At 44.4% G+C, this 17,205-nt stretch overlaps 1 protein-coding gene across 1 annotated transcript in view; it reads right to left on the bottom strand.

Annotated features, from left to right (window-relative positions):
• Nucleotides 1–5,727: 5,727 nt before the first annotated feature.
• dusp3a (dual specificity phosphatase 3a) overlaps nt 5,728–17,205 on the bottom strand; it is a 32,848-nt gene continuing 21,370 nt past the window's right edge. The window contains exon 3 of the mRNA XM_080213944.1: nt 5,728–7,897. Coding sequence (XP_080070070.1) covers nt 7,692–7,897 — 206 coding nt within the window. The 3' untranslated portion in view covers nt 5,728–7,691. The remainder of the gene's footprint in view (nt 7,898–17,205) is intronic.

Here is a 17,205-nt window from a genome sequence, read left to right as displayed (position 1 = left end):
CTAGAGTTAACATTTCTCTTCCCAAAATATGCATTCCCGTCAAACAAAACAATGGAATCAGCAAATAAATGGGAACAATGTTTGCTTAAATTTAATGCAAATCAATGAGGATCTATTCACTGGGATCACAGAACTATAGAATCCTTACAGTGCAGAAGGAGGACATTCAGCCCATTGAGTTTGCACTGACTTTCCAACAGAGCAACTTACCCTGGCTCTATCCCCATAATCCCATCTACTTACCTCATCAATCCTCCTAACCTACACATCTTGGGACACTAAGGCACAATTTAGCATGGCCAATCCACCTAACTTGTACATCTTTGGAGTGTGGGAGGAAAGCGGAGCACCCAGAGGTAACCCACACAGACATGGGGAGAATGTGCAAATTCCACACAGACAATGACCCAAGGCTGAAATCAAACCCACAGGGAGACAGCAGTGCTAACCACTGTGCCTTCTGTTCTTCAAGAGAGGCCTATGCATTCTCTATTCTGTTTATTATGAGAAAAAGGGGGAAAACTGCTAACAAATCAAAAAGGTTAAGGTATCAGCAGTTAGTTTAAGAATTTTATAGTTGGGCCACATCATTCACATAACACGTAGGATTAATGTCTTTGGTTGTCAAAGTAGGGAGCAGACTCTTTTTGCTGACAAAGCTACAATGACAGCAATTTGCTGAAGATTCTTTGCTTAACTTTTCAAGCATAGTAAGACAGAGTGTGGCCAATTTTAGACTATCCCCATCAGTGTCCTATGAGTGATTTCAATCAATGGTTGAGTTTCCCTTCAATGGCCAAAGGGTCTTAAGTGCGTCCGTAATGACAGTATATTGGAAAAATGTTATTTCTATTACAAAGTGCACACGGTTAATATTTTCAATGTTACCAAAAACTAGGAAGAGTAAAGACAGGAATAATGGCTTGAATTGTAAACTGACAAATACTAACATGACTTTGAATGGTCTGCTTTCAACAAACATCAGAAGTGAGTGCATTCTTGACTCAGAGCAGCAATATTCATTATTAAAATGATGTACATGTTAAAAAAAATTTATAAGTTTTTAATCAGCGATTTGTAACCAATTATTCCATCATCTCTTTAAAGGTTATTTAATAATGTCACAAGCAGGCTTACATTAACACTGCAATGAAGTTACTGTGAAAATCCTCTAGTCGCCATATTCCAGCACCTGTTCAGGTAAACTGAGGGAGAATTTAGCACAGCCAATGCACCTAACCAGCACGTCTTTGGTCTGTGGGAGGAAACTGGAGCACCTGGAGGATGCCCACGTAGATATGGGGAGAACGTGCAGACAGTGACCCAAGCCAGGAATTGAACCTGGGCCCCTGGCGTTGTGGGGCAGCAGTGCTAATCACTGTGACACCTTGCCACCCTCTCTTCACTTTAGGGGTTTGTTCTGGCATTTCAACACTGCTCCCTTATCCTGCTAAACCAGTCTGCAATAGTCTGACTGAGTAGCATTTTATGGATTAACAGCCATCTACAACTTGTCAGCGGGTAACAGAGGACAATAAAAAAAACACAAGAATGACCAAAATGTCCAATTACCTCAGTCACTGTCTGCACTGATAGTTTTATGGATCTCAGAGTGATTTTGCTTTGTTCCAGTCACTCAGAATAAAAAGACTTTTTCCTTTTCTTTTGATGAAGGAATATAGTTTTAGTATATTTGTCAGTTTACAGTTACAGTATTAACAAACATTAACAAGGGAAGGCAATTGTTTCTCTCTGTTCATTAAAAGTCAAACAAATGTAAAACATATTCACGTATATTTTCAAATACATCATACAGTATTACATTTCTGGATAATCTGTGTGCCACGTTGTAGGACTGTGGCAATTAAGGACTCCATAAATAAACTAAACAGTGCTAACCACTGTGCCACCGTGCCACCCCTATGCAGGAATCACTGCTCAGTTCAATAGTTTTTCATCCCCCCTGGGAATGCTGCCTCATCCGAGGCGACTGTTTTACGGATGGACACTGGTACCTTGTCCAATTATCCAAGGTGAGTGCTGAGTCACAACTAGACCAACGTCTCCTGATGGCCACACACCTGTGAGCTGGAATTCTCCGACCTTGCCCGCAGCTAAAATTCTCCGGTCCTGCTGCAGTGAATGGGGATTTGGTTAAGTGCCAAATTCTCTGTTCTCGCTGGCAGCAGTAGCTGGGCATGCAAGACCAGAGGGTCCTGGTCATGCTCCAATACAACTGCCATTGGATGTGGATCAAGAGAAGGAACTTGATTTTGTTGGCCCCTCTCTGGACCAGAGGTCCGCTGTAGAAGCTCATTGCCCCCTTGGCTGAGATATATTAACTCAGCGCAGAACCTAGGACCCTGCAGGACTATAAGGCTGAGTTGCACAATGGGTACTGCAGTTACCAACTAAAGAAGTGCTACCACGGTAACAATTCCAACTATTGCCAATCGTACAAGGTTATGTAAATGGAGGGTGCATTCACTCAGAAAGAAGCCTACAAAACTAATCAAATCTTGATATGATTTGACCATGCATATCTTTTTCAAAAAATCAACAATCAATTCAAAGGTTCAAAGTGTGTGCTCCTGAAAATGGGTCACTAATTTCTCCCCCGCTGATCCTCGTCTGTAAGTTTATAATTAAACTGATAATAATCCACCAAATCCAGTGATATTTAAATATGACTAGCTTGAGATTCCTCCACGTTATGAGGCTGCACCAAGAAAACCATCGCGATCGTGAGGCCTAACCCAAATCCACTAATTGACATTTATTTCGGAATGCCTGAGTCAGAAGAGTCTGCCGCTTTCTAAACTTCTCTGCCAAGTAATTTGCTTTGGTTCTTTGATAAGAACACATGAATCTGGCCGATTCGAAAGAGGAAAGCCCCTGCTTTTTATATAGCACCCTTCATTAACACTGGACCTCCCAAACCACTCTGCAGCCAACGAAGAACTGTTGTCTGATATGCAATGACTGTTGTAATGTAAGAAAAGAGATCACCAACTAACACACGCCAACTCCCACAAACAGATCCGGTTTGCAATTGTGGCAAGGGTCTAATTTCTAAAGTTTATTTTTTCATCACAGAAGTAGGCTTACATTAATACTGCAATGATGTTAGTGTGAAAATCCCCTAGTCGCAACACTCCAGCACCTGTTCGGATACACTAAGGGAGAATTTAGCATGGCCAATGCGCCTAACTAGCATGTCTTTTGGAATGTGGGAGGAAACTGGAGCACCCGGAGGAAACCCACACAGACATGGGGAGAAAGTGCAAACTCTACACAGTCAGTGACCCAAGCTGGGAATCAAACCCAGTTCCCTGGCATGAGGCAGCAATGCTAACCACTGTGCCACCCCTAAATTTCATGATACTGAGAATAACACCTTTGACATAGCACTAACATAGGAATATTTGCAAGATTTTTTTGTCTTCTATTTTAGAGAATTGTTAACCAACTTAAAATAACCACCCCCCCCACTCCATCAAGATAAAAGAACCAATGTTTTAAGTATTCACACACTAATATTTTCAGATCTTGAGTTCAAGGCCTGCATTTTCCCACATCAAAAAGCACTTTAGATAGACTATGTTACAGGAAATAGCTGGCAAAATAAGGGATATACAAAATGGTTCACATACAGCCGGTAAAAATAGAAGATGAACATTTATACTGACAGATACTTGAAATAAAATCAAACGTTTTTAAACTTTAAACAATTTTTGGCATCCACAAAATCAAGCGCTATCTATAGATTACAACTGAAGTATTTCTTTCAACTGTACTTAGCAAGCATATTTATAAGTACATTAATTATAATAATTATGTTATGTATTGAACCAGCCACTGAATTGTTATCTGCTTAATGCCACAATGCTGGTGAAATACATGCCTTCTGCACTAATCTGATTTACAGGCTATAAATATGTGTTGCAGTTGACCATAACAACATAAATCAAAACATTAGAAGTTGCAGCAAACAATAATGTGTAATGCAGCAACTGAGTATGGTATGGGTGCAAAACATTGACGCACAGTGGCACAGTGGTTAGCACTGCTGTCTCACAGCACCAGAAACCTGGGTTTGATTCCCCGCTTGAGTCACTGTCTGTGTGGATTCTGTATGCTCTCCCCATGTCTGTGTAGGTTTCCTCCAGATGCTCTGGTTTCCTCCCACAGTTCAAAAGACGTGCTGGTTAGGAGCATTGACCATGCTCCCTCAAACAGGTGCTAGAGTGTGGCCACTAGAGGATTTTCACAGTAACTTCATTGCAGTGTTAATGTAAGCATGTTTGTGACACTAATAAATAAACTTTATCTTCTTACACTACCTGGGCAATTTGGCTTACCCCAGTGAATAATCCTTCCTAGTGCACTGCTATTCCAAAGCACCACATGTGAGCTACGAAATCAGATCAAAATGCTTCACTGTTCAAGGAAAGCTCTTGAGGCCTTGGTTTGAGTGACAGGGAGCACTAGAATTTTGTACATTTAAGCTTATTTATTAGTTTAACACTGCAGTGAAGTTACTGTGAAAATTCCCTAGTAGCCATACTCTATTCAGGTACACTGAGGGAGAATTTAGCATGGCCAATGCAGCCAACCAGCACATCTTTTGGACTGTGGGAGGAAACCAGAGCACCTGGAGGAAACCCTCGCAGACTCAGGAAGAACACACAGACTCTGCAGATAGTGACCCAAGCCAGGAATCGAACCCAGGTCCCCGGCGCTGTGAGGCAGCAATGCTAACCACTGTGCTACCATGGTAGCTCAGTCTATTGAAGCATCTTAAGTGTGCTCTAATTTTATCTGATTCTATTTAATATCAGTTCTCAAAAATGAAAATATGGAGGCAACTTTATAGCAGCTTCTTACCCTGTCTCAGTTTTCAGGCCATTACAATACAAATCTTACTTTAAATAAGTTACTTTCTAAAAATTAAATACACACATCAGGTATCTTATTCCCTAAATAATGCCTCCAAGAAATAAATCACCATTTAATGTTGAACAGTGTTTAGCACTGCTGCCTCAGAGCATCATGGAAACGGGTTCAATTCCCAACTTGGGTCACTGTCTGTGCAGGGTCTGCATGTTCTCTCTGTGCTGTGTGGGTTTCCTCCGGGTGCTCTGGTTTCCTCCCACAATGCAAAAGATGTGCTGGTTAGGTGCACTGGCCGTACTAAATTCTCCCTCAATGTACCCAAACAGGTGACAGACTGTGGCGACTCGGGGTTTTTCACAGTAACTTCATTTCAGTGTTAATATAAGCCTTACTTTTTACTAATAAATAAACTTTAAATTTGAAAAAACACACAAGGGGAGTGAAACTGTTTTGTATCTGACAGATATCGGCAGCTAATTTTCCACCCTGCTCGATCTTCTTGCTAATGAAGTTCAAAAGAGCAACAGTGCAGAATCTTTTGGGAGATTTGTTTTCTGTGTTGCTTGGTTTGAAATGCAAAAAAAGCTTACAAACTAGCAAAACAAAATCAGCTACAAATTTGCTCTGTGTGCACTAAATCACACCCGAACACCACTTCTAAAATATAAAACTAGTTACAGTAAAAACCCCACTATTCAGACTGTCTAGGGGTGGCACGGTGGCACAATGGTTCGCACTACTGCCTTATAGCACTCAGATTCGATTCCCGGCTCGAGCCACATTTGTATAAACCCCCCCACCACACCCCACCCAAAAATATTCTCTTTCCCTCTTGGAAGCAGTCGCTCTAGGGTACAGTTCCCTGGTACATTGTTCAAATAACTATTCTTCATCTGTGAGGTTCAGGGCAATGGCAGTCAGCAGCCTAGTTGACCATGGACTGCATCATAGCTGAGTTGGATTTTGTACTCACTTGACATCTACACATGATACTCTCCAACATGCGTCCCAGATATCAACCAGTAGTGGGGGATTGTTGTTGATCATTCCCCTTCCCAGAATATGGAGACTAATGATAATTTCCAGCTAAGTCAACTTGACCTACACCTGGATCCTGGAAATTTGGAACCTTTCTAGTCTGTGAGACTCAGCACTACACCATCTTGAACACGGTCAACTATCAGGTAGACCCAAACTTTTAACACACAAACAGCTCTCGACTTATCTAGACATCAAAATCACTGAACGTCTCAGCCCAAAATTTAGCCAGGTTTCCACTGAGCCAGCAAAGTTCAGAAAGAATAAACATTTGTAGTTCATTCAGCGCTCAGGTGATTTCTCTCCAGTTCACAGGTGGCTAAAAAGACAGTTATAATCAGAAAATATTTGAACGATTGGCAATATGAAACGGCATCCGATTGCTACGCTCCTAATGGCACACACCTTCCAGAAATATGAATAATTACAATACCTCACAAACTCAAAATTAGTTAAATAGGGCAAGGACTAAAGCTACTTTTCAACTTTCCTCAGAAGGCTCTTCAAATACCCTGCCTCCACCTCCCACCTCCCTCATTGTACAATTTATTCCACCCAAAACACAGCTTTCTAAAACATACAAGGATGTTGTGGGCTTTGCTATAATGAACCAGCCAGATTGACCAGTAGTTACGCTGAGGTTTCTATGACTTTTAAACCGTCACATCTCACAATACATCAAACTGGGGGGCTGGGTAGCAGATCGAGCACTGAAGAAAAATGTCACAAGCACTGGGCTGTAACAGCTGCTCGCTGGTTAACAAGCTCATTACATTGGTATGGCAGTCAATCACTTTCAGCTTAAGGAGCTCAAACCCCTCAGAGAAGATAAAAACAGCAAAAGGACAAACAGTCTGAACAACCTGACTGTGCTTTTGTGATGATAGGGACATTTTTTTTAAGTTTCCGTATGTTAAAGCTACTTTGATAGATTTTAGGATTTATGCAAGTCGGGAGGAAAACATCCTGCAGATTTGGGCAAGATGTTAAACGTGTTGTATTTTGTCCCCCCTTTTAGGAGCTAATGGGCATCAATTATTTGCCTGTTGTTCACATTACAGGCTAGATTTGTGCCCATTCATACGAGGAGGGAAATGAACCCTGAATCAGGGAAAGATGAGACCTCGCTCAGGCGAGGCTAGTAAACTCCCATCCGAGGGCAATGGAGAATTCCGTTCTGCGAGCCTCGCCCACCCTGGAATCCCGGCAGGAGGGATGGTAAAATTCCAGCTGTCTGCAGATCTAAGAGTGACTAAATGCAGGGGTTGATATTTATTTCCAAAAGGGGCTAACTTATCAAGAGTGTGAGCTCAGCATCCAAGGTTTAACATGTTCACTGCGTTCAGTTAGCACCCTTAGCTGCCACTGTCATCGGAAGTAAATGCGTTCAGTGCAGAAGCTGTGCACTCAACCACTTACACAATCTCTACTAGTCCGCTTTCTTTATTTGGATTGACAATGTTTATTGGTCAGGGTCCAAGACACTAAAGTTCTAAATCACAATGTGTCTCCATCAGATTTAAAAGGTCCAATGAATTTGGAAGCAATGAAAGAGGTCTATTTAAAATCACTTCGATCTGGCCTTTTTAAAGATATGAAAGGACTGTACTTCAAAACAAAACTGATCCCACTGAAGAAATAATTGAAAGATTGAAACTTTGTCCTCACCCTGAACGTCAACACGCAACATGTGGTACAATAAAATCTCAGGCATCTGTAAATTCACACCAGGCGCTGGCTACTTCCAAAATGGTTACTTAAGATTTAATTTTACCCTCCTTGACCAGTTTCTCGTTTAATTGACAGAGTTGTCGCAGAAATCCATCGTTCGGCCCAATCTCTCTTTTCTGGCGGACAGTCAGGAGGGCCGTTTTGACATCCATCTTGTGTCGCAGCATGAGGTAAGCGATGACTAGTGTAGGCGATCGGCTGTACCCTTCTCGGCAGTGCACGAATACCCGGCCTGGGGAAACAGAACGGCATAGGATTAGCCAGTGAAATAGAACAAACAACTGCCTGCCTCAATAACTCTGCTGGACAGCCAGGTGGATCAGACAGGCAGAAATGTCACTGTTTCTAACCTTTCAATTTTCCTGCATTATTCTTCATCTGCAACTGCATGTAAAAAAGATATCGCCCAGTATTTTGTGGATCGTTTCATTGTTTTTCGTGATATGTCACAGGTTTTGACATTTTAACAACAGCAAATCATATTTGTGTGGTGTCTTAGATGTAAGGGTGGCACGGTGGCACAGTGGTTAGCACTGCTGCCTCACAGCACCAGAGACCCAGGTTCAATTCCTCGTTTGGATCACTGTCTGTGTGGAGTTTGCACATTCTCCCCATGTCTGCATGGGCTTTCTCTGGTTTGCTCCCGCAGTCTGATAAACATGCTGGTTAGATGTATTGGCCATGGAAAATTCTCCCTCAGTGTATCCGAACTGGTGCCGGAGTGTGGCAACAAGGGGATTTTCACAGTAACCTCATTGCAGTGTTAATGTAAGCCTACTTGTGACAATAAATAAACTTTTAAACTTTAATGAAATGCCTGAAAGCAATCCACAGGAGCATTATAAAGAAAGATATGACACTGAGCCACAAAAATTGATTTTACAGCTGTTGACCTAAACTTTTGGTCAAAGAGGTAAATTTAAAGCAGCATCTGAAAACAGGAAAGAGAAGACTCCGGTGAAGGTTAAAGAGAGAATTCCAGGACCCAAGACCTGAGCATGTGACAGTTCAGCCAACAATAGCATTGATTAAAGCCAAGAATGGTCAAGAGGCCAGAATAAACATGATGGGCTGAATGGCCTCCTTCTGCACTGTAGGGATTCTATGAAGCCGCAAATGGTTTTGGGATGGGAGGAGATTTTTTTTTATTCATTGGTGGGACATGGCACATCACTGGCTGGCCAGCATTTATTACCCATCCTTTATTGCCCCTGGAGGACATGGAATCATAGAATCTTCCAATGCAGAAGGGGGTCATTCAGCCCATCGCATCTGCACTGACCACAATGCCACACAGGCCCTATCCCCATAACCCCATTCATTTACCTGAGCTAGCCCCCCTAACACTAAGGGTCAATTTAGCATGGCCAATCCATCTAACCCACACATCTTTGGACTGTGGGAGGAAACCAGAACACCTGGAGGAAACCCACGCAGACATGAAGAGAACATGCAAACTCCGCACCAACAGTGACCCCAGCAAGGAATCAGACCCATGCCCCTGGCACTGGGAGGCAACTGTGCGAACCATTGTGCCACCATGCTCTCCTAACCAAGATTACAGAGCTAGGGAAGAGCGAGACCTTTTATTGGGACTTGAAGAACAAGGATGAGAATTATAAAATTAGGGCTTTACTGGAAGCTGATATTGGTCAACAGCATTGGGGATGGGAGAGTGGGAGCTGGTATGAGTAAGGATACATGCAGAAGGCCTTTGGATGACCTCAAGTTTACAGAAGGTAGTGGCAGGCAGGGCAGGAGTGCATTAGGATAGAACATAGAATCATAAAACTCCCCACATTAAAGGAGGACATTTGGCCCATCGCGTCTGCACCGACTCTGTGAAAGAACATTTTGCACAAGCCCACCCTTCACCCTATTCTGTAATATTACGCACTTACCATGGCTAATCCACCTAACCTACACATCTACCTAACCTACACATCTTTAGCCAATAAGGTACAATTTATTATGGCCAATCCACCTAACCTTTGAACTAAACTTGAATCTTTGAACTGTAGGAGGAAACCAGAGCACCCAGAGGAAACCCACACAGACACAGGGAGAATGTGCAAACTCCACCCAGACAGTCACCTGAGGCAAGAATTGAACCTGGGTCCCCGGCGCCGTGGGGCAACCACTGTGCCACCGTGTAGCAGTCTAGAAGTAACAAAGGGGAGAGGGTGGCATAGTGGTACTGTCACCAGAGCTAATTAAAAGCAAATTACTGCAGATGCTGGAATCTGAAATCAAAAGAGAAAATGCTGGGAAATCTCAGCAGGTCTGGCGGCATCTGTAAGGAGGGAAAAGAGCTAATGTTTCGAGTCCAGATGACCCTCCTCAAAGCCCAAATCAAAACTTTGACAAAGGATCATCTGGACTTGAATTGTCAGCTCTTTTCTCTTCTTACAGATGCTGTCGGACCTGCTGAGACTTTCCAGCATTTTCTCTTTTGGTTGTCCAGAGGCTCAGGTTAATTCTCTGGTGGACATGGGTTTGAATCCCGCAATGGCAGGTTAAAGGCTTTAAATTCAATAACTAAGTTTGGAATTAAAATCTCAGTAATGTTGACTGTGAAATTATCTTTGCATGTGATTGTCGTAAAAATCCACCAGGTTCACTAATGCACTAGGAAATCTGCTATCATTACTAGGTCTGGCCTACATGTGACTCTAAGTCCACAGCAATGTGGTTGAATCTTGACTGCCCTCTGAAATGGCTGAGCAAGCCATTCAATTCAAGAGTAATTCGGGATTGGCCATGAATGCTTGCCCATGGTGCCCACATCCCATGAATGGATAAAGGACAATTGAGGAGTCTTTCAGCAGTGCCTGAGCTAAGGAAGAGCCAGAATCAGGCAATGTTACAGGGGCGGAAATAGACAGCCTCTTCACAAAATAAACACAATGGGGCATATATATAGATACTTGGATACATGTCAAAAGTGTCAGGAATTTTCGGGTGGGATTGGAGCATAGCTTGAATTATTCAAATATTTCAGACATCAACGATATTTATTAGAACAGAACCTTACTTCATTGGACATATTAGTATAATCTGAATCCAAGAGCTGTGCTTTGAAGTACAGCTGACGAACTCAAGCTGGTACAATAATATCCACTGAACCAAACTTCCCTCGGAGGAATAGGGAAAGGTTGATTGAAATCATCAGGATCTTTGTATGAAATAGCAGTAGATGGATCAACACACTCAGCAGAGAACATTTCTTGTGGGAAGGTAGCTACTGTTGTCTTTCAGTGGCTACCGTCATTGATTTTGATTGGCATTACCTGTCAGCAATATGGCCTGTCCCCATTTCCCCCATTCTCAGAAAATCAATGTGGGCTATGGATATTATAGGTGGCACAAATGGTTAGCACTGCTGCCGCAGAATACCAGGGACCCAGGTTCAGTTCTGGCCTTGGGTGATTGTGTGGAGTTTGCATGTCCTCCCTGTGTCTGTATGGGTTTCCTCCAGTTGCTCTGGTTTCCTCCCAAAGTCTAAAGATGTGTGGGTTAGGTAGATTAGCTAAATTACCCCTTAGTATCCAAAGGTGTGTAGATTAGGTGGATTAACCATGGCAATTGTGCGGACGTAGGGCAGAGTGGACAACCTAGGAAATTGGTGCAGACTCAGTGGGCCGGATGGCCTCTTTCTGCATTGTAGGATATATAATATATAGTTATTCGAGAATCAAAAATATAATTAATTTGGAGATAAATAAAAATTAGCCTCTCAGCAACTTCATAATCTTAATCTTGAAATCATTTTCCTTACTGATTTATAAAGTCCTGAGGATTATTGGGAAAAAATCATGGGACTAAGAAAGAAATCTTAGGTGTAATGTGAAAAAACTTGCTCATTATGAGAGTGCACTTTGTAAAGAGCTTGGAAATAACTGAATAGGCTTTAGTTTGTCTCGTGCACAGCCATTCAATACTGGCACAAATCGACTAATCCTGACACAAACATTGCGGCTCTGGTTCAAACCTACTCACTCTCAACCAAAACAAATCAAAAAAAAACCTGATTTAGATCCAAATTACCTGTCAAGTGAGGCTACCGTGACCCAAGCTTGCATTTTCATCCAACCTTTCCAAACTCGGATCACTTTCCATTTTTGTCTTGGAGTCATGCCCTCCAAAGAAAAGGCTGGATTTTTGTCTAAAACTCTATGCTTCTTCTTTTTGTGTTTTGATATCCAGTAGCTTTACAAGTCAATGTACAAGATGGAAGCCAAGTCACAGCGTGTAGAATCGCCGGCAATAATGCCCCCTCCCCCGTGAGCTACACGTATTTTATGCCTGTTTTGAGCATGAGGACAGCGAGAGGACGCCTTTCGCCTCGGCTGCATCAGTCAATATCGCAAATGTCAGATCAGTTTTCTTGACAGTCAACCCACAGAAAGCAGCTGGTTCAGATGGGGTACCCAGACAAGCACTGAGATCCTGCACGGACCAACTAGTGCGGGTATGTGCAGATATCTTTAACCTCTCCTTACACCAATCTGAGGTCTCTACCTGCTTCCCTATACCAAATGAAAACCAGGCAATGTGCCTTAATGACTGGTGGCTCTGACATCCAATATTATGGACTGTTTCGAAAGGTTAGTATTGGTACAGATCAACTCCAGGTCTCCCAGATTGCATCAATCCATTACAGTTTGCCTATCACCGCAACAGGTGCACAATCTCCCTGGCCCTACATTCGACCCTGGAATACTTGGATAACAAAGACACTTATGTCAGACTCCTTTCTATTGACTACAACTCAGCCTTCAGCACCATTATTCCTACAAAACTCATTTTCAAACTCCATGGCTTATGGCTCGATTCCTCCCTCTATAACTGGATCCTAGGCTTCCTAACCCACAGAACACAATTGGTAAGGACAGGCAACGACACCTCCTTCACGATTATCCTCAACACTGGTACCTTGCAAGGCCATGTCCTCATACTATGGTCTTTATACACTTATGATTGTGTGGATAAACCCTGCTCCAACTCGATTTTCAAGTTTGCTGATGACACTACTGTTGTCGGTCAATTTCAAACAATGACGAGACAGAGTATGAGGAGTCAGATAGAGAATCTGGCGAACTTGTGCAGCAACAATAATCTCTCCCTCAATGTCAGTAAAATATAGAAGCTAGTCATCGACTTCATGAAATGTAGTGCAGGACATGCCCCTGTCTACATTAAGGGGGATGAAGTGGAAATGATCGAGAGCTTCAAGTTTCTAGGTGTCTAGATCACCAACAACCTGTTCAGTTATCTCCACACCAACGCTATTGTTAGGAAAGCCCGCCACTGTCTCTACTTTCTCAGGAGGCTAAGGAAATTTGGCATGTCCACTGGATCTCATCAATTTTTGTGGATGCGCCATAGAAAGCATCCTTTCCGGATGTATCACAGCTTGGTACGGTTCCTGCTCTGACCAAGACTGCAATCAACTACAAAGGGTTGTGAACGTAGCTCAGTCCATCACTCAAACCAGCCTCCCATCCACTGACTCCATCTACATTTCCTGCTGCCTCAGAAAAGCAGCCAGTATAATCAAGGACGCCACGCACCCTGGACATACTCTCTTTCTTCTTCTTCCATCGGGAGAAAGACACCAAGTCTGAGATCATGTACCAACCTACTAAAGGACAGCTTCTTCCCTGATGCCATCAGACTTTAGAACGGATCCACCCTATCTAAAGTTGATCTTTCTTTACATCTTAGCAATGACTGTAACACTATATTCTGCATCATCTCCTTTCCTTTTCCGCTATGTACTGTATGAACAGAATGTCTGTCTGTATAGAGTGTAAGAAACAATACCTTTCAATGTATATCAATGCATATGACAATAATAAATCAAATCAAATCAAAGCACTAGCTGTGTTGCCTTGAATCCAGTGGCAAATTTTTATAAACCACATCACAATGGGTGGAATTACCCAGTCTTCTCATGACAGGTTTAACGGCAAGCGGGGGGGCAATGCAGTGGCAGCCAAAAAAAATTGATTGCCCGTTGGCATAAAATGGTGGTGGGATTTCCTGCTTTGTGGAAGTGGTCCATCACCACTTCCACCAGATACTGGCACGAAACCGCTTTGCATCCCACAACTGGGATGCAAATGAAGGCCAGACCGGAATCACACTGCCATTCCAGATCATCCGCAATGTCAACAGAAAATCATGCTGGAACAACTTGGCTTGTAACAGCGGGCACTTACCCTAAGAAGGCCAAGGGTAGCTGGTGGAGGTGAGGGCATGGAGGATGGGTGGCAAAAGACAGGGAGGAAAGAAATGAAGCAGTGGAATGGGTGTGGGGGCTGTTGGGGTTATCGGAGAAGAGGAATATTTGAAGGGAGTTTCGCAACGGGTAAGGACTGGGAGGGCACAAAGGACCCTGTTGTATTGCGGGCAGAGATGGGCTTGTGCAGATATCACAAGGCATGGGGGCTTATGCAAGAGTGTGGATGTACATTGGGGGGGGTGCTTCTGCGGGGAAAGGGGTTCACAGGGAGGAGTCAGTGTAGTCAATGGAGGAGGGTGGGGTGGTGAGGGAAAAGATGTTAGACTGCAGCTCAAACATTACTAACAGCATGGCTGATTGCAACTATGCAGAGACGCCTGGGAGATCTCGAGATGCTGCACGGGAGTTGGGTCAGCAGGGGTGTCTGGAGATGCAGGTCTGCAGAACTGGAGAATGGAAAGGGAACCCTAGCATGTCGTACTGACACTGCCACGGCCTTGGGACAGATGGGAGTGTGAAGGGCAAAGGCTCGGCTTGTGTGGGAGAGTGCCTGCATGTGGCTCACAAGGATCCTGGCAAAGATCTTTGCTTTCCTGTTCGTGCCTCAATCCGGGTGACATGGAGGTGTCCCAGGGAAGATGAAGGTGGTGGTGGAGGGTGGGTGGGGAGGAGGTGGTGAGTGAGTGAGAGAGTGCAAAGGCTTAAGGACAATCGCAAAAACACCAGTTGACACATGATTGACAAGCAAGTGAATATATTTAACAACGTTTGATATGTGTGACAATCATAATGCACCCGTGCAATCATTCGCAAATTCAGAACATCTCCTTCCCTTTTATTTCCAGGTGTTCCCCGTTATCCGCAGCAGGGGTGAAGGCACCCTGCTGGTCTGTTGGCCCTGTTGCCTTGGATGACCTTGGGGCCATCCTCTGGAGACCTGGAAGGCCCTGGCTTACTCTGACTGACCTGTTGTGGGACAGCTGCTGTGACGACAGAGACAAGATTGAAGGGGTCACAGACAAAGGGAAATTGGAAAACCCCAGAGAGTCCTGGGTGGAGCTCCCAGGAGTGTCCATTTGCCGATCTTCCTCCCTCTTGGTGTCCAAGGGCTCCAGCCTGACTTGAGGGGGAGGGGGTACCTGGAGGAAGAGTCCCCCCTCGTGTAGCTATTGCTGATGCTCACTCATGGCGACCATGATGGAAGGCAGGTCCGCATGTATCTCCCGCAAAGTCTGCTGGACCAAGTTCCCCATGGAGTCTCTTCACCTTCCCCATGGAGACCTCGATCCACAGGAGAGGGTGCAGAGTGTAGCATTACAGTCATAGCTAGAGTGTCGAGAAAGATCAACTTAATGCAAGGTAAGTCCATTCAAAAATCTTATGGCAGCAGGGAAGAAGCTGTTCGAGTCGGTTGGTGCGTGGCCTCGGACTTTTGTATCTTTTTCCCGATGGAATAAGGTGGAAGAGAACACCTCCAGGGTGCGCGGGGTCCTTGATTATGCTTTCTCGAGGCAGCAGGAAGTGCAGACAGAGTCAATGGACGGGAGGCTGGTTTGAGTGATGGACTGGGCTTCGTTCATGACCTTTTGTAGTTCCTTGCGGTCTTGGGCAGCGCAGGAGCTTATACCGAGCTGTGATACAATCAGAAAGAATGCTTTCTATGGTGCATCTGTAGAAGTTGGTGATAATTGTGGCAAACATGTCAAGTTTCTTTAGTCTCCTGATAAAGTAGAGACACTTGTAAGGCAGCATCTTCCAGGATGTTGTGTCCATGCAGATATAAGGATATAAGGCTCAGAGAGGCATGTCATTAACAGTGCTTACTGCTGCCCACAAAGCCTGACTGACTCCTCCCACCTCCCAGATGGCTACGTGTGTGTTACGGTCAGAGGCCCAGAGTGGTCTCTCCACCTGCTGAGTGGATGGACTGCAGTGGGGCTATGAAGCATGACCTTATCACGGTGTCACTGAGGCTCAGGCACCTATTCAGTGGGTGAGCAGTTGAAGGTTTGCTTGTCTTGGTGAAGCGGATGAGGCAGTTCACTCTCTTCCAACATTGGAGGGCAGTCCTCCGCTGGGGGCCCTGGGAACTACCTGTCCCGGAGACTTTCTCTCACACAGGGTTCATCTCCCTGCCCGACCTTCTCCTCCCATCTGCTGTTAAAGGGGATATCCCTCCTGGCCTCCACTTGTTCGAGAAGACGCTCAGGAAGATTAGACACCAGAGCTCCGTATCCTCTTCTGGCTATCTCCTCAATCGGGGTGGTGGGTAAGTTGCTGCCTCGGTATCTTTTAAAGATGGAGCCCCTGCATGACGGCGGGGAATGTGCCATCCAATCCAAACTGCTACGAAAAGCATGGGGAAACTCCCAACTGCATAATTAATGAGGCCAGAAAATCTCACCCATCATGTTTGCCAGACCATAAGACATAACAGGATTTTAAGAGGAAATACTTGGGAAATATTTGGACATTATCTTCAGGCACATGTCAATTGGCACCAATTTCCAGTGCTCTCTGTGGTGGGAAGCACTCCCTGTACTTGACCCCACTACAGGAGTGAGTGCTGGAAGGGAAAATTCTGTCTAATGTGCTGAACAGTGTGATCTGGGCAACCACAGATGCAAACCAGACCGCTCTTCCAATTCAAGTTCCGGAACAAGTGGGATGTCCTTGCAGTTACGGAGACTGCGGATCCTGTGGCGTGTAGGCTGCTGTTTTCAAGGGAGGTCGAACGCTGGAACCTCTTCAGTCGGGTTAATCCTGAGGTCACGCCATTTGTCTTTTTTTGTCAAAACCAGCATTGCTCAAATCGTTCGCAGAGTTTCAAAAAGGGTTGCGTGATCAGCTAGCTGCAAGTTAGGCTCAGAATGGTCTTTATGCATTGTCACTTTTGGGCTGACTTCAATGCGATCAAACTCATTCAACATTTTTGTCTTTCAGCGCAAGTCAGGACATGGGAGATGTTAGACAGCATTGGGAATCCCTGGATTTGTCAGTAATCTCGCTTTTATGATGGGCTTACTGGAACTGCAGCAAATAGCTCAAGAACACAATGAAAAATCAGGGCGAATCTTACTGTTCCGCCCACCACGGGAATTGTTACAGGCATAGGGCAGACCAAGGAAAGGTCCGTTGACCTATTTGGGTGGCACAGTGGTTAGCACTGCTGCTTCACAGCACCAGGGACCCAGGTTCAATTCCAGCCTTGGGTCACTGTTTGTGTGGAGTCTACACGTTCTCCCTGCGCCTGTGTGGGTTTCCTCCGGGTGCTCCGGTTTCCTTCCACAGTC

Source organism: Carcharhinus amblyrhynchos, chromosome 27, assembly GCF_965287045.1.
Source record: "Carcharhinus amblyrhynchos chromosome 27, sCarAmb.v2.hapA, whole genome shotgun sequence".
Classification (NCBI taxonomy): Eukaryota; Metazoa; Chordata; class Chondrichthyes; order Carcharhiniformes; family Carcharhinidae; genus Carcharhinus; species Carcharhinus amblyrhynchos.
The sequence above is the reverse complement of the archived record's forward strand: the minus strand, read 5'-3'. Positions and strand labels throughout refer to the sequence as shown.